At 41.3% G+C, this 18,810-nt stretch overlaps 1 protein-coding gene across 2 annotated transcripts in view; it reads right to left on the minus strand.

Annotated features, from left to right (window-relative positions):
* The window catches only part of LOC124776965, a 252,457-nt gene that overhangs the window by 121,883 nt on the left and 111,764 nt on the right, over positions 1–18,810 (minus strand). For both annotated transcript variants that reach the window (XM_047252205.1, XM_047252204.1), the window contains exon 2: positions 3,723–3,847. In XM_047252205.1, the coding sequence (XP_047108161.1) occupies positions 3,723–3,779 (57 nt within the window). In that variant the 5' untranslated portion in view covers positions 3,780–3,847. The remainder of the gene's footprint in view (positions 1–3,722; positions 3,848–18,810) is intronic.

Below are 18,810 nucleotides of genomic sequence, written 5' to 3' on the forward strand. Positions count from 1 at the left end.
ATCGTTGAGTACACCATCGCAGGCGCTCCTGTCTGTGACGCAGCGTCAAGGGTAAACGTCGTCGAACTGTTCGTGCAGATGGTTGTTGTCTTGCAAACGTCCCCATGTGTTGACTCAAGGATCGAGACGTGACTGCACGATCTGTTATAGCCATGCAGATAAGATGCCTGTCGTCTCGACTGCTAGTGATACGAGGCCGTTGGGATCCAGCACGGCGTTCCGTGTTACCCTCCTGAACCCACCGATTCCATATTCTGCTAACAGTCGTTGGATCTCGACCAACGCGAGCAACAATGTCCCAATACGATAAACCGCAATCGCGATAGGTTACAATTCGACCTTTATCAAAGTCGGAAACGTGATGGTACGCATTTGTCCTCCTTACACGAGGCATCACAACAACGTTTCACCAGGCAACGCCGATCAACTGCTGTTTGTGTATGAGAAATCGGTTGGAAACCTTCCTCATGTCAGCACGTTGTAGGTATCGCCACCGGCGCCAACCTTGTGTGAATGCTCTGAGAAGCTAATCATTTTCATATGACAGCATCTTCTTCCTGTCGGTTAAATTTCGCGTCTGTAGCACGTCATCTTCGTAGTGTAGCAATTTAAATGACCAGTAGTGAACATCTGAATGATTATGTCTACTGAAATTTCGCGCCAGTCGCATTGTAACGGTCATGAGCGTTAGTTACCTGTGAGCTGGACTTGTCGAATTGACGTTAGCCTGGCAAAGACGCCATTATCAAAGCGTCTCTGAATTGAATGTGGTCGTGTAATAGAGCTACGAGAAGCTGGATGTTCCTTCTGCGGTACTGCAGAGGTCTTGGCAAGAATGTAGCCACTGTACATGATTGCTGGTGGCAGTGGTCACGAGAATCTACGGTAGCAAGAGGACCGGGCTCCGGACAGCCACGTGGCACTACTCAGAACGATGACTATCGTGTTCATCATATCGTTCTAGCGCATCATACTGCATCTGCAGCAGCAATTTGTTCAGTACTTGGCACCACAGCGACACAACGAACTATTAAAAATCGGTTACTTCAAGGACAGTTCCGGATCAGACACCCTGTAGCGTGTGAGCCCAAACAACAAACATTTATGACTTCAGTGGTGTCAAGCGAGAGCTCATTGGTGTACAGGGTGTAGATCTGTTGTGTTTTATGATGAAAACTGGTCCTGCCTCGGTTCCACTGATGGCCGTTTGTTGGTTAGAAGGAGGCCATTTCCTGCACCCAACCTCTCTCCGTGCTAGACACACTGGACGTACAACTCGAGCTATGGTCTGGGGTGCACTCTCGTGGTTATCCATGCACCCTGACTGCAACATCGTAAGTCAGTCTGCTGATTCGACCTGTTGCTCTACCATTCACGAACAGCATTCCAAGGAATGTTTTCCAACATGGTAACGCTCGCCCACATACCGCTGTTGTAACCCAACATGTTCTACAGAGTGTCGACATGTTGCCTTGGCCTGATCGATCACTAGCTCTGTCTCCAATAGAGCACATATTGGATATAATCGGACGACAACTCCGGCGTCATCCACAACTGGCATTATCCGTCCACGTATTGAGAGACCGAGTGCAACAGCCATGGAACTCCACACCACAAACTGATATCCGGCACTTGTACAACACAATGAAAGCACGTTTGCGTGGTTACATTCAACATTCTACAGGTAACAGCATTTACATTTCCCGTGGTTTACGTAGCACTGTGATCTTGCAACGTTAATTACTTGAATATGTTACCTAGACAAATGTATTCTCGAAATTCCATTACTCTACATTAATTATTTTTTAGTGTTGCGATTTTTTTCCCTTCAGTGTATTTGTACGGTGTAACTGGCTATAGTTAGATGTGCTTAGTAGCAACTATTAGATTAGATTAGATTAGATTAGTACTTGTTCCATAGATCATGAATACGACATTTCGTAATGATGTGGAACGTGTCAGGTTAATAAAAGGTGCCTATACAAGATATTACATTACACAAAATATTACATGACACTTAATTTTTTTTTGGGGGGGGGGGGGGGAGGGGGGTTGAGGAAATTACCCACTTACTATATCCAAAAATTCATCTAATGAGTAGAAGGAGTTGCCATTAAGAAATTCTTTTAATTTCCTTTTAAATGCTATATGGTTATCTGTCAGACTTTTGATGCTATTACGTAAGTGACCAAAGACTTTTGTGGCAGCATAATCTACCCCTTTCTGAGCCAAAGTTAGATTTAACCTTGAGTAGTGAAGATCAGCCTTTCTCCTAGTGTTGTAGCCATGTACACTGCTATTACTTTTGAATTCGTTAGGATTGTTAATAACAAATTTCATAAGAGAATGTATATATATTGTGAGGCTACAGTAAAGATCTCTAGCTCTTTGAATAAGTGCCTGCAGGATGTTCTTGGATGAGCTCCAGCAATTATCATGTTTACCTCTTTCATCCGCATGAAATAACTGGACGTGGTTGGTATAATACTTACTGTAGTTGCTGTATAACGATTAAGAAGAGAGAAATCACATTACATAGTCTAAAATTAGAACAATAAATGCACCTAGACTCGTAATAATGCCGGCCGGTGTGGCCGAGTGGTTCTAGGCGCTTCAGTCTGGAACATCGCGACCACTACGGTCGCAGGTTCGAATCCTGCCTCGGGCATGGATGTGTGTGATGTCCTTAGGTTAGTTAGGTTTAAGTAGTTCTACGTTCTAGGGGACTGATGACCTCAGGTGTTAAGTCCCATAGAGCTCAAAGCCATTTGAACCAACCTGTAATAGTACTCAACTCGAGTATTCTAACGCAAATCCGTACTCACTACACCAACTGTGTCGAACAGCTACACAATATTGTATGAAGATGCTTGTTGGACATGTGATTACAGTGCTGACAAACTACCTTTCTTTGACGAGCATTATCTATGAAAAATATGCACAAGACGAAAATTTGGTTTCAGATATTCTTGTGCTGCTAGTATGTAGTGAATTGCACTGGTACGTCTGACTGCGCCAATTTTGGTTCATCCTATATGCACTTCCTCATGGGGTTTGTGGTTAATAACGTGGATGCATTCAAAAGGGAAGGCGGCAGACACTCAACGAATTTTAGAGCGAAAAAGATTTCCTCTTGTATAATCCCTTTTTAAATTATAGTACTGAAAGGAGTACACTTTTCAGTAGGTTCTATTTTCAATAGGCTTCCAGTAAAATTGAAAGAAGCATGATATATCCCCGATTTTAGAATCGAAGTTGAAAGGTACACTTGTGGTGCACTCTTTTTTACTCTGTACAGGAATTACTCTCAGTAGTTTAGAACTTTGCAAAGTAAAGTTTTATTTGCTGACATTTGCCGGCTGTTCAGTTGTGCCTGACCCGGGCTGGATCCATGAAAAATGCTTCGCGGGCAAGCTTAATGCTGTGAGGACGGGTCGTGAGACGTGCTTGGGTAGTTCAATTGGCAAAGTACTTGCCCGCAAGATGCAAAGACACCGGTTTCGAGTTCCGGTCCGGAACACAGTTTTAATCTGCCAGGAAGTTTCGTATAGCATGCTATTGTACTCTCGTATCTTTTACGAATGGTACGAGAAGATGCAGAATTGCAAAGCATGAAAATTAATCTCTGATGCAGACTTATAGCGATTTTAAGAATACAGAGGCGACATGAAGAGTCATCAGAGGATGAGAGCCGCGTGACCGATTGTCGGCAGGATACGTACCAGGGCGGCGGCATACAGCTGGTAGCACCGCGGAGACACCAGGAAGTCCAGCCCCATCTCGATGGAGGTGGTGGGAGTGCTCGGCTCAGCGACAGAGCCTGTCGGGGTCCGGTTCGTCGGTGTTTCTGGAAGCAAGAAGAAAATACAAGTGATGAATACATGTCCCGAGAAAGGACCGGTTCACTTCGTGAAAACGTGCAGAAAATCAGCTCTACTCAATAATGAGAAATACAGAGGACAGTCCCTTATGTCGTCAGACAGGTCACAGCTGACGAATGAGTAATTACATGAACTACACAGGGTGCAAGCGCAGAAGAGCGCGGCTGGGGGGCGGGGACGGGGGGGGAGGGGGAGGTTTGGGGATGGGGGTAGTGTCATGACGATCGTTGTTATTAAGCCCCCTAACCACATTTTACTAAAAGTGTTTATATTTATACGTGTATTAATTTACAAATTTTTATGTAACTTTCGGTGAATACAATATCGCGCGAAATAAAAATCTTGAAAACAGCAAGAAACTGTAAAAAAATCGAAACTTCTTTGCTGCTTAAGTGGCTGCGGAAAACATTCCAGTCCGGGAAGGCACCTATTCACAGGATGACGATAGTTGCTTCCAACAACAAATGTAACACTGTTCGTGGAATCAGGAAACCACGGGAAGTTGAGGGAAGGGAAGACGAAAGAAAAGGCAAGTCCCGCTAAGAAAAAATAAGTGAAAGACTAACTTTTCCGACCTTAGGTGGAAACGGCAAAAGATACAATATTCTCCCCATTTGTACGAGGGCGAGTCAGAAAGTAATGCCTCGTATTTTTTTTTACTCTTTCATTAAACAGGTAATGTAGTAATCATGAATTTGGGGCACTTCGGCAAACCTTCTGATACAGACCACCCCAGTGACGGCGGCCTACATCAACCGACGGGCTGCACTGCGTACATTTAGAAAATGGCCGACATTGATGTATTCGTAAGACAGCGTTCTGTGATTGAATTCCTCGCTCCAGAAGGTGGAAAGCTCAATTGTATTCATGGAAGGCTGAATATGGTGTATGGAGAGAAGCTACGACTGACGTCAGCACCGTTAGACAATGGCTTCGTCGCTGCAGTGAAGCTGAAGGGCAAACACAGTTGTCTGATGAAACGCAGTGCGCGGGTCAGCGACTGCACTGACTTCACACGACATTCAGCGTGTCGATCAAATCATCAGTGACGACTCTCGGGTAACTACAAATGTAACCAACGATAGAGACGGTGTGATGGCCATTATGAAGAAAACTGGACTACTCCAAGGTTTGTGCACGCTGGTTACCGAAAATATTCACCGACCAGAAAAAAAGGGATTTTGCACTATCAGACTTTCATCTGTTTGGCCCGCTCAAAGAAGCTCATTGCAGAGACCTTGGAAAATTCCGTGCGCCAGTGGCTGAGAAAGCAGGATCATGATTTTCACAGCATAGGTATACATGCTTTTCTTCAAGGTGAAAAAAACTGGACCAAGATGATTACTACAAACGAAAAAGTTTCTGCGTCAGACACTTGTTTATTTTGCCACAATGTGTTTCGATGGTCCACACCATCATCTTCAGGTGGAGTATTGTTTATTTACATGGTTGTTGTTAGTGAAGAGTATAGACGTCTTTTCACAGTTTCAGACCAAGGGCAGTGTAGGTTATTTTGCGTCTTTTGCTAATGATAAAAATTGTTGAATTAGAGAAAGCATTTTAGAGGTAAAAAACATGAGTTTCTAACAGTGAATTTTACTCACAAGAACGGAAGAGTTTTAAAAGGTGCATGCTGTTGCCAGATGTTCGTCCTCTTCACTGCACATTATAATTTCATTGTCGTTTCAAAGAAGTTGTACATGCTATAGATATGTTTGTTTACATTGGCTACAGAAATACAAGATTAAAGGGCAATCGCAGATCTGTCATTACTGGGCTATCACTCTACTCAACAACGACATGAAAATTTTCAGCCTTTTGTTGGCATCATGACTGAAGAAGGCAGCACAGTACATCACGACCCTTGATCAGATTTCCCTGGGTGGTGACAACAATATTCATACGGCCCTTTGCCGTTACAGCGACATACTGCACTCGCCAGGTCTCGACATCTGCCTGGTGCATTGGCATTGCTTGGTTTCAGTCAGGCATTCGACAATATCAATTTACCCTCATCCGTTGTATGTTGATGGCGATGGGATCCTTTCCCTGCAGCGGGATGTTATTCAAAGTTCAACCTGCCTCCCTTGCCCTTCCACAGGAGCGTTTTGAGGTTGGCTTATTCCACATGCCAGACTGAGTTATTGCACTTTTCGTTAGCTACCAACTGAAAGTCCGGCGCTGTTGCCCAGCGAGTCTCACTGAACTACTTTTACATGAATATGCGCTTGTCTCCATATCAGCCCCAGTCTTGTTATCAATGTTGCCAGACATTCCACGCCCCTTTTTAATATTTTCAGATATCATTTCTGGAATTAAGTTACGTCCTGCACTTCTTATCGCTTCCATGGATCGGACACACAATGCAATACAAATGCGTCGGCCCCCCAATCCCATTGAATACAAGTTTCCCCAGATCATATGGCGTCGTCTAAGAACGACAGTGCATGCAGGCCTTCTTGACATCAGCGTCAAATCGATTTGGTATATCAAAGTCAATGGCAAACGGGTTAACCAATTTCGCTTCAACGCATCCACCTCGCTGACGCACCCCGTGTGTGTTCACTGTGGTGTGGACGACACAGACGCCCACCGATTCTCATGTGGTCGGTCGTCTGAAGTCTGGAGGCTCGCGCAGCGTATCTTGGCTTTCCTTAGCCAACAGACGCCTTCTCAGATAGCTTTCCAGGCGCTTTTATTCCCAAATGAGGTTCATTACGCGGCAACGGAAACTGACGCTGTGTATTGGATACAAGGCCATACGGTCCGCTACCTTTTTGATCCCGACAAGAAATCGAAACAGTGTTACTGGACATACCTTAATGATCGACACTGTACACTTGTTCACAACGCTAGATACAAGTAGTTCTTTCCAAATTTTCTATGGGGTGTCTTTCATGACCCGCCTTCCAACTAGAGCATGATGCTAATGGTTATTTTACCAACATGATGCTCTGAACGAACTGCAAACGGAATCTCCATAAAAATTCGAGAAGACGCGTTTTGATGTTCCACTATCTGATTGCGCGAGCGACTCATGGAATTCTGGTAGACAAATGGAAGTCCCCACACTCTTGCTCTCATTTTCATCGCTTCCCTGTGTGTTCTCTTCCTCTAACTCCTTCCTTTCCTACCCCCTTTTAGAAATGTGTTAGTTGTTTTGGGACAGGCATAGACAGGCACCAACGCCTGAAGAGGTGCAGTCACTTTTTTTTTTTTGGGACACAAGTGGCGGTGGCAAGTACTTCTTCTTTTTGTAGTTCCCTGTCCTGTCCAGGGGAGATAAAAAAGAAAAAGAATGGTGAAAAGTGGTCAGAGCATCTACCTAGTAAGCAAGAGACCCAGGTTCGAATCCCGGTTGGGCACATATTTTCAAGTTTCTCCACTGATTTCAATCAATGCCCACAAGCAGCCAAAGCCTGTAATTCCTTTGGAATTTTTGGAACTTACTGTAGTGTAGCAGGCCGAGCCGTCTCCAGTAGCTAGGATCTTCTCCCGTTCACCCCCCCTCCCCCCCACCTCCCACCCAGCACTACTTAATAATCACAGGAACGCACCGTTTGTCTACCCTCATGCACAACCTATGACTTTGCGGCTTTGCAGAGGGACTGTAGTAGACGCTGAAACAAAAGGCCATTTTTTGCACTAGGGCTGACTTTCTGTGCTTCATATAGCGCTGCAAGTGTTGTAGATAGGACATCCCATTTACTGCGCCAATACTAAAGAATGAAATTTTCGTCATACCGCCCAAGAGAGAAAGAATTACATAATTCTCTAAAACAGTGTCAGGGCTGTTCAATGATGTGTCAAATTGGAGATACGAGCGAGGACTGTTTGTTTCAACCCTAGGCCGTTATGTTTTTGTCGTAATGTCTAGTTTTAGAGCATGTCTTGGAAGTTTATCACAAACATCTAGACGAAATCTGGATCTGGGTTAAACTTAATACTAGCCACCCTACAACATGTAGTTTACAACATATCTTTGTTGTACTTCACATATGTCGCTCAAACTTAAAAACAAGAACACATATAAACAATGTAAACCATGCATCGTTATGATCAGATGTGTGTTTTTGTAAGCAAACAACGTAATATATAAAGTGCGACAGAAATAATTTTAAAAATTTTGGCGACAGGTTCCTCGCACCAAATGAAGAAACGTGGGGCATAATGATTGACATACCGTACATAAATCCTACGCTTGTGATTAACGAAAGAACATTCCTCAGAATGGCTCTGAGCACTATGGGACTTAACATCTATGGTCATCAGTCCCCTAGAACTTAGAACTACTTAAACCTAACTAACCTAAGGACAGCACACAACACCCAGCCATCACGAGGCAGAGAAAATCCCTGACCCCGCCGGGAATCGAACCCGGGAACCCGGGCGTGGGAAGCGAGAACGCTACCGCACGACCACGAGATGCGGGCTTCCTCAGAATCTAGTGCAAGAGAGATAATGAAGAAGTGATAGCTGTTCCAAGGAAAATTTGCAGGAAGTTCCGTACAACACAAGATACAACTAACTTTTTAAAAATTTTTCTTTACTTCATTGCATTCTTCTGTGAGATGTCCATCTTGGCCTGTATGACTAATTTCTGCGCGTAATTTTTAATTTGGTTTTCTGACTTTCTTTTATTTCTATTATGGAGCCTTTTATGTGTTATTACATTACATTATAAGCGCATAACTGCATGATTAACGCACCGATATTTACCGAACAGCAAACACGTTATAGACTGATGGCCGTAGCAGTCTGGTCCCTTCAATCCCACAAACACGTTATACACTTCAAGAGATACTTAAAAACACTCACAACTGCATGATTAACGATACTATGGTAAGAGTTTAGCCTAACAGACGTTAAATAAATTATACAAACTTTACTGTGTGTCACGAGAATCCCGATCATTGTTACTAATGTTAAAAGTTATCAGACACTGGTTCGGTGTCAGTGTTGTAGAATCTTCCTATTCGGATGAGTCGGATCGGAACATTCTCCACCACCGACGGTGTTCCAATACCCAAGACCTTTTATAACCTCCAGTATGCATCCCGACAAAAAATCTGAGGCTGTCGTAATTAATTCAGAAATACTTCATTACGAATTATTACAACTAGAGGTATCTTCCGTTGGCAACCTTGTTCGTAGCAAAGTGAACGGAGCAACGTGCGTGTGTCGCATATTTTATCTGATCTCAAATATAGAAGAGAAGGAAAGGATTGTAATTGCTTGACTCTCACCAGATCCCATGATGTCAATGAAGCCCCGCGAAGGATGGCCACGTGACGGCTAAAGATGTCTGCTTATTGCGAAGACGTCCTCCCGCTCTTTAGTTACCGATGCCGGACCACAAAACAGTCAGAATTTATGGAGTTCTTAGCTTAAATCGTTACCGTGGATACCGAATCAACAATAATGTTTTGATGATTTTCTTTGAACCTTGGTCTACAGTTGCTAAACGCGTTTTTTTTTAAAAATTTTGTACAATAGTACAGAAAGTAAACAGAAAACCGACTATTTTGGGCGACATGGAATCTTAAAAAGTTTCTGCCCGTGTTCTCCGACGTATTTAATTAGAAATCTTGGAATAGCAGTTACAAGCAATCGGAGAAACAATTCTCTTCTCGTGATTACCTAATCAAAACAATGGTAAATTTATTTCAACACTTTTCAGAGAATTTTGGAGAGAATATCCGTAACGCCTCCGGCACATTGACTACTAATCCCCGAAGTTATTCGTACAATTCTTTGCGGGAGATGAATCGTTTACGCTCTCGTGTCGGCAACTAAGTTCTAAACGTAACCTCGGAATTGAGGAGATACACAACGTTTCAATATTTATGCCCTGAAAATCATTGCCAATACGTAGCAGAGAATGCTTTTTATTGTACATTGTATTATCATTTCTTCCCATCTTGCGTGCGGTACAAGAATAACACGGAATGTGGATGCTTCTGTCATTCAGTAATAGGCTGAGATAACCGAAATAAATGTTTCTATATCTATGCTTACGTCTATACTCCACAAACCACTGTGAGGTGCAACGTAGAGGGTACTATCCATAGTATCACATATCAGGGCTTCTGCCAGTTTCATTTGTGTAGGGAGTGCGAGAAGAATGGTTGCTGTACATCCCGTAATTGGTCTAATCTTGTCTTCGTGTTCCCTACGAGAGCCAGAGGTACGGAGTTGTAGAGTACTCCTTACTTAGAACTGTTTTTTTAAATTTTTGCAGGTAGGCTTTCGTGGTATAGCCGACGTCTATTTTCAAGCGTCTATTGTTTCAGGTTTCTTAAAGCTCACCTGCAGATCAAATAAACCTGTGACAGTTCTTGCGTCCTTCGTTGTATACGTTCAAAATCATCCGTTAATCGTATTTGATATGGGTTCCACATACTAGGCCGATATATTAGGGTATATCACACGAATATTATGTAAGCAATGTCCTTTGTAAATTCATTGCATTTTCCTAGGTCATTAGCAATGAACCGTAGTCAGCCACCTGATTTGCCTAGGAATGAACCTACGTGATCATTTCATTTCATTTTCATACAAATTACTATACTCGGGAATTTGTATAAGTTAACTGATCCAAATTATGACTTATTAATGTTGTAGTCATGGGTACAACGTTGCTGCTTTTCATGTATTTCACAGTTTTACATTACATTAATGAATTTTTAAAGCAAGCTGCCGGACATCCTCGGTACGGCGCACAGTTTTAATCTATCAGACTGTTTCATATAAGCGCAAATTCCGCTGCAGAGTGAAAATTTCATTCTCTTCATTCGTTCGGCGGTGCTGTCACCTTTAATCACTACAAGTTACAATACCCGCGTTCTTAAGTGCGGATTTAGATTAGATTAGATTTACTTTCATTCCAATTTATCCGTTGTGAGGAGTTACTTCACGATGTAGAACATGTCAGAAAAGCAATAATACATGACAGGTACTTACAACTAAAACAAATAAGCTAATCTACCTTCCACAGGTTCCAAGTGGAATGATGTTTTTTTTTTTTTTTTTTTTTTTTTTTTTTTTAATGAACACTTTATGAAAGGATCATTTTAAAACATTCATTTACTAAGATCGCATTAATGCACTGAATTTAAAATTAAAAAAATTATTTATAAGGTAATAAAGACATAATAGAACTACTACAATACTTATTTACTATGAACACATTAATGCACTGAAATGGTGCAGAAGTTAGATTGTACAGACACACACACACACAAAATCAGTTGGTTCTACTGAGAAATTCATCAATGGAGTAGAAGGAGTTGGCCACCAATAAATCCTTTAGGCTTCTCTTAAACTGAATTTTATTGGTTGTTAAGCTTTTTAAAAAGTTATTTAAAATGTTTGTTCCTGAATAATGTACACCTTTTTGTACAAGAGTAAGTGACTTTAAATCCTTGTGAAGATTATTCTTATTCGTAGTACTGATTCCGTGAACTGAGCTTACGATTTGAAAAAGTGATATATTTTTAATGTCAAATTTCATTAAGGAATAAGTATATTGGGAAACAGCAGTTAGTATCCTTAGTTCCCTAAACAGGCCTCTACAGAATGTTCTTGAGTTCACACCACATATAACTCTTATTGCATGTTTCTCTACCCAGAAAATTTTAACTTGGCTTGATGAGTTACCCAAAAAATAATCCTAAATGACATTACTGAGTGAAAGTAAGCATAGTATGCCAGTTTTTTCATTTTTATATCCCCTATGTCTAACAGAATTTGCACTGCAAATAGAGATTTGTTTAGACGCTTCAGCAGTTCTGTGGTGTGCTCCTCCCAGTTGAATTTATTATCAAGCCGTAATCCCAAGAATTTAACACTGTCCACTTCTTCTATCAGCTTGTCATCATATGTTAGGCATATACTCGTGGGACACCCCTTACAAGTTCTGAACTGCATGTAGTATGTTTTTTCAGAATTTAGTGACAAATAATTGGCTAGGAACCAGTGATTAATGTCCACAAATATTTTATGAGGCGATCTTTCTAAGACTACACTTGATTTGCTATTTATTGCAATGTTCGCATTATCACCAAACAAAACAAACATGGCATCTGCTAATGTTGCTGATGAAAGGTCATTGATATATACAAGAAAAAGGGACCCCACATGCAGTTAGTTCTCAGCTGGATGTTACCTGATAGCTTAATACATGTCTCTTTCTTAATATCAAAATTTGTTTCCTCTCAGAGATATAAGATTTGAACCATTCTGCAGCACCTCCTGTTACACCATAATATTCTAGTTTACTTAAAAGGATAATGTGATTTACACAGTCAGATGCCTTTGACAGATTACAAAACGTACCAGTTGCCTGCAATTTTTTGTCTAATGAATTAAGTATATTTTTATTGTAGGTGTAGATAGCCTTGTCGATATCAGAACTCTTTAGAAATCTGAACTGCAACGTTGACAATACGTTATTTGTGATAAGATGGTTATAAGGCCGATTGCACATTACCTTTTCTAAAATTTTTGAGAATGCTGGCAAAACTGAAATTCGACGGAAATTTTACGCTATTTCTTTATCTCCCTTCTTAAACAGTGGCTTAACTTCAGCATATTTCAACCATTCAGAAAATATTCCATTGATAAACGACTGGTTACACAGATAGCTTAACATGTTACTTAACTCAGAATCACATTCTTTAATTAAATTTGTTGATATTTCATCAGATAAATCATTTGCGGAGAAGCTTAAGGGATTTTCATTCGAAAGCTGCACATACTTCGATCAGAAGAAAAGCAGTCGCTCGAAGGACGTAGTTTACATGGCCCATAAAAATAAACGACCTTCATCTGTTATGTAGTAGGACAACATTTAGCATCCAAAAATAACGGAGTCCTCCTTGTAGTCGAAACGTGTAAATTCTGCATGGTGCTTAATGGTAATATACATACACAAAAGGCAATGTCCTGAATAACTGTTTGACTGACTGACTGACTAATCATCGCCTAGCCCAAACCGCTAAGGGTGTTGTTGTTGTTGTGGTCTTCAGTCCAGAGACTGGTTTGATACAGTTCTCCATGCTACTCTATCCTGTGCAAGCTTCTTCATCTCCCAGTACCTACTGCAACCTACATCCTTCTGAATCTAATTAGTGTATTCATCTCTTGGTCTCCCTATAAGATTTTTACCCTCCAGGCTGTCCTCCGATACAAAATTGGTGATCCCTTGATACCTCAGAACATGTCCTACCAACTGATCCCTTCTTCTAGTCAAAGTTGTGTCATAAATTTCTCTTCTCCGCCATTCTATTCAGTGCCTCCTCATTAGTTATGTTGTCTAACCATCTAATCTTCAGCATTCTTCTGTAGCACCACATTTCGAAAGCTTCTATTCTCTTTTTGTCTAAATTATTTATCGCCCATGTTTCACTTTCATGCTTGGCTACACTCCACACAAATACTTTCAGAAACGACTTCCTGACATTTAAGTCTATACTGGATGTTAACAAATTTCTCTTCTGCAGAAATACTTTCCTAGCCATTGCCAGTCTACATTTTTTATCCTCTCTACTTCGACCATCATCAGTTATAGTGCTCCCCAAAAAACAAAACTCATCTACTACATTAAATGTCTCATTTCCTAATCTAATTCGCTCAGCATCACCTGATTTAATTCGACTACATTCCATTATCCTCGTTTTGCTTTTGTTGATGTTAATCTTATACCCCCCTTTCAAGACACTATCCATTCCATTCAACTGCTCTTCCAAGTCCTTTGCTGTCTCTGACAGAATTACAATGTCATCGGCGAACCCAAAAGTTTTTATTTCTAATCCATGAATTTTAATTCCTACTCCGAATTTTTCTTTTGTTTTCTTTACTGCTTGCTCAATATACAGACTGAATAATATCGAAGAGAGGCAACGATCCTGTCTCACTCCCTTCCCAACCACTGCTTCCCTTTCATGCCCCTCGACTATTATATCTGCCATCTGGTTTCTCAACAAATTGTAAATAACCTTTCGCTCCCTGTATTTGACCCCTGCCACCTTCAGAATTTGAAAGAGAGTATTATAGTTTACATTGTCAAAAGGTTTCTCTGAGTTGTGATAGAAACGTAGGTTTGCCTTTCCTTAATCTATCTTCTAAGATAAGTCGTGGGGTCAGTATTGTGTCACGTGTTCCAACATTTCTAAGGAACCCAAACTGTACTTCCCTGAGGTCGGATTCTACCAGTTTTCCATTCGTCTGTAAAGAATTCGTGTTAGTATTTTGAAGCCGTGACTTACTAAGCCGACAGTTCAGTAATTTTCACATCTGCCAACACCTGCTTTCCTTGGGATTGGAATTATTATATTCTTCTTAAAGTCTGAGGTATTTCGTCTGTCTGATGCATCTTGCTCACCAGTTGGTGGAGTTTTGTTACGGCTGGCTCTCCCAATGCTCTCAGTAGTTCTAATGGAAAGTTCTCTACTCCCGGGGCCTTGTTTCGACGTAGATCTTTCAGTGATCTGTCAAACTCTTCACGCAGTATCATATCTCCCATTTCATCTTCATCTACATCCTCTTCAATTTCCATAATATTGTCCTCAAGTACATCGCCCTTGTATAGACCCTCTATATACTCCTTCCACCTTTCTGCTTTCCCTTCTTTGTGTGGAACTGTGTTTGAATCTGAGCTCTTGATATTCGTACAATTGGTTCTCTTTTCTCCATAGGTCTCTTTAATTTTCCTGCAGGCAGTATCTATCTTACCCCTAGTGATATATGCCTCTACATCCTTACATTTGTCCTCTAGCCATCCCTGCTTAGCCATCTTGCACGTCCTGTCGATCTCAATTTTGAGACGTGTGTATTCCTTTTTGCCTGCTTCATTTACTGAATTTTTATATTTTCTTCTTTCATTAATTAAATTCAATATTTCTTCAGTTACCCAAGGATTTCTACTAGCCCTCGTCTTTTCACCTACTTGATCCTCTGCTGCCTTCACTATTTCATCTCTCAAAGCTACCCACCTTCTTCTACTGTATCTCTTTCCCCCATTCTTGTCAATTGTTCCCTAATTCTCTCCCTGAAACTCTCTGCAACCTCTGGTTCAGTCAGTTTATCCAGGTCCCATCTCCTTAAATTCCCACCTTTTTGCAGTTTCTTCAGTTTTAATCAACAGTTCATAACCAATAGATTGTGGTCAGAGTCCACATCTGCCCCTGGAAATGTCTTACAATTTAAAACCTGGTTTCTAAATCTCTGTCTTACCATTTTATAATCTATCTGAAACCTGTCAGTATCTCCAGGCCTCTTCCATGTATACAACCTTCAAAAAAAATGGCTCTGAGCACTATGGGACTCAACTGCTGTGGTCATAAGTCCCCTAGAACTTAGAACTACTTAAACCTAACTAACCTAAGGACATCACACACACCCATGCCCGAGGCAGGATTCTAACCTGCGACCGCAGCGGTCGTGCGGTTCCAGACTGTAGCGCCTTTAACCGCTCGGCCACTCCGGCCGGCTATACAACCTTCTTTCATGATTCTTGAACCAAGTATTAGCTATGATTAAGTTATGCTCTGTGCAATATTCTACCACGCGGCTTCCTCTTTGGTTCTTTACCCCCATTCTATATTCACCTACTACGTTTCCTTCTCTTCCTTTTCCTTCTATCGAATTCCAGTTACCCATGACTATTAAATTTTCGTCTCCCTTATCCCAATAATTTTCTTTATCACATCGTACAATTCATCAATCTCTTCGTCATCTGCGGAGCTAGTTGGCATATAAACTTTTACTACTGTTGTTGGCGTCTGCTTCGTGTCTGTCTTGGCCACAATAAAGCATTCACTATGCTGTTTATAGTAGCTTACCCGCACTCCTATTTTTCTATTTATTATTAAACGTACTCCTGCACTACCCCTGTTTTAATTCGTATTTATAACCCTGTAGTCACCTGACCAGAGGTCTTGTTCCTCCTGCCACCGAACTTCCCACTATATCTAACTTTAACCTATCCATTTCCCTTTTTTGAATTTTCTAACCTACCTGTCCGATTAAGGGATCTGACATTCCACGCTCCCATCCTATTTTTCTATTTATTATTAAACGTACTCCTGCATTACCCCTATTTTAATTCGAATTTATAACCCTGTAGTCACCTGACCAGAGGTCTTGTTCCTCCTGCCACCGAACTTCCCACTATATCTAACTTTAACCTATCCATTTCCCTTTTTTGAATTTTCTAACCTACCTGTCCGATTAAGGGATCTGACATTCCACGCTCCCATCCATAGAACGCCAGTTTTCTTTTTCCTGATAACGACGTCCTCCTGAGTAGTACCCTCCCGGAGATCCGAATGGGGGACTATTTTATCTCCGGAATATTTTATCCAAGAGGACGCCATAATCATGTAACTATACAGTAAAGCTGTGGTGTCACCGCCAGACACCACACTTGCTAGGTGGTAGCCTTTAAATCGGCCGCGGTCTGTTAGTATACGTCGGACCCGCGTGTCGCCACTATTAGTGATTGCAGACCGAGCGCCGCCACACGGCAGGTCTAGTCTAGAGAGATTTTCTAGCACTCGCCCCAGTTGTACAGTCGACTCTGCTAGCGATGGTTCACTGACTACAGGCGCTCTCATTTACAGAGACGACAGTTTAGCATATCCTTCAGCTACGTCATTTGCTACGAACTAGCAAGGCGCCATATTCAGTTATTATTGATATTGATATTGTGAATCATGTACCTTCAAGAGCGACGTTCATCACTAATGGATTAAAGTTAAGTATGAAACTAATTACGTCCGCTTTATGAATTCTTATTCCTTGTCATGTTCCAGACCTCACGTCAGTATAGTTCTTCCCTCCTCACGCCAGCCAGCATTTCGGCCTCCTCTAGTAACACGGTGTTGGCTCTTTTGCCAACACAACAAAAGCTGCATGCCCTCGGGAAAAATTACGGCTGTAGTTTCCCCTTGCTTTCAGCCGTTCACAGCACCAGCACAGCAAGGCCGTTTCGGTTAGTGTTACAAGGCCAGATCAGTCAATCATCCAGACTGTTGCCCCTACAACTACTGAAAAGGCTGCTGCCCCTCTTCAGGAACCACACGTTTGTCTGGCCTCTCAACAGATACCCCTCCGTTGTGGTTGCACCTACGGTACGGCTATCTGTATCGCTGAGGCACGCAAGCCTCCCCACCAACGGAAAGGTCCATGGTTCATCGGGGGACCGCTAAGGTTATAAACTTCTAATCTCGAGAAGTTGTGGACCTTATAGTGTAGGCATCACTTAAGAAGGGATTTTTCTAAATTCCAACTGTAAGGGGGTGAAATAGGAGACGAAGGGCTGTTTGAAAAATGTTGCTATTAATGGAATTTTGAAGCTAGATCTACTAAATTCGGTATTTGGTTTCTCGGTCAGCAGAAATACTTGTTTCTGCGTTTTGGGAATTTATTCCTACGTGGATGAAATAGTGGATGAAATCTTTTTGTGCCAATATATCATTATTAAAGCACTACTAAAGTATTTTTAAAGCTACATCTGTCAACATTGGTATTTGACATCTCGGTCACAAATGAAAAAACAAGTGTCTCAGCGGTTTTGGAAACTAAACCTAAGGAAGTGAAATAGGGATGAGATTTTATTATGAAAATATTTTATTATGAAAGCATTTATAAAGATAAAACTATGAAATTTAAATTTGGTTTCTCATTTAGAAATAAAAAATACATGTTTCACTGTTTTCGGACATTCAACTAGGGTCACAATGTATCACTGACACATCATTACCCGGCACAAACCGCAAACGATAGAACTTGGAGAGGATGTGGATCTCATATTGGAGGCATCTTTTAAGAAGGGATTGCCCGAAATTCCACACGTACGTGTGTGAAATAGGGGACGAAAGGCTTTCTGAAACGGAATTTTGAAGCTATAACTACAAAAACTGGTATTTGGTTTCTCAGTCGCAAAGTGAAAAATACTTGTTTCCACATTTTTGGAAATTCATCCACTATGGAGGTAAAATAGAGGGTTAAAGTGTTTTGAAAATAAATAATTACTAAAGAACTACTAAAGGGTTTTTATGGCTACATCAGTGACAATTGGTATTTGACTTCTCTATCTGAAAGAAAAAAACATGTGTTTCAGTGTTTCTGGCAATTCAACCCCTAATGGAGTGCAATAGGGGATGCCAAGTTTTAAGAAAATATTTCGTTACATAAAAAAATTTTAAAGGTAAATTTATGAAAATTGTTATTTCACTTATCGGTTAGATATAATGAAATATTTGTTAAGGGATGAAAGTTGCTATGAAAATACCTCTACAAGAACACAAAAGACACGATTAAAAGAAAACATTGGACTCCATGTAATGGAATCGCTTTTTGGTTAGAACGCCTCAAAACAGTTTTCTCCAAGAATGGATACACGGACAGACAAATTGAGAGGGCACTCCAACCAGCCACTACACCACAGGTTCCTGAAGAAGACCTAGATGAAGCAAAGAAGGTGGCGTATCTGCCCTATGCTGGCTCTATTTCTGCCAGAATCAGTAGGATCCTCCGTAAACACAATATCAAGTGTGTTTTCTGTCCATCCAACAAGATCAGGGGACTGCTGGGGAGTGTCAAAGACGACCTGGGGTTACGAAAACCAGGGATTTACAATATACCTTGTCAATGTGGCATGTCCTACATTGGCCAGACGACAAGAACTGTGGAGATCAGGTGCAAAGAACATCAGAGGCACACTAGATTAAGACAGGTGACTAAGTCAGCCATTGCTGAACACTGTCTAGAACTAGATCATGGCATGAAGTATGGGGATACCAAGATTCTAGCACAAACACCCAGATTTTGGGACAGTGTTATAAGAGCATCGATAGAAATTAAAATGGCTGACGATCTTATGAACCGTGACACAGGGTACCAGCTAAGCAGAGCCTGGGATCCG

This window comes from Schistocerca piceifrons, chromosome 2 (genome assembly GCF_021461385.2).
Source record: "Schistocerca piceifrons isolate TAMUIC-IGC-003096 chromosome 2, iqSchPice1.1, whole genome shotgun sequence".
Taxonomy (NCBI): domain Eukaryota; kingdom Metazoa; phylum Arthropoda; class Insecta; order Orthoptera; family Acrididae; genus Schistocerca; species Schistocerca piceifrons.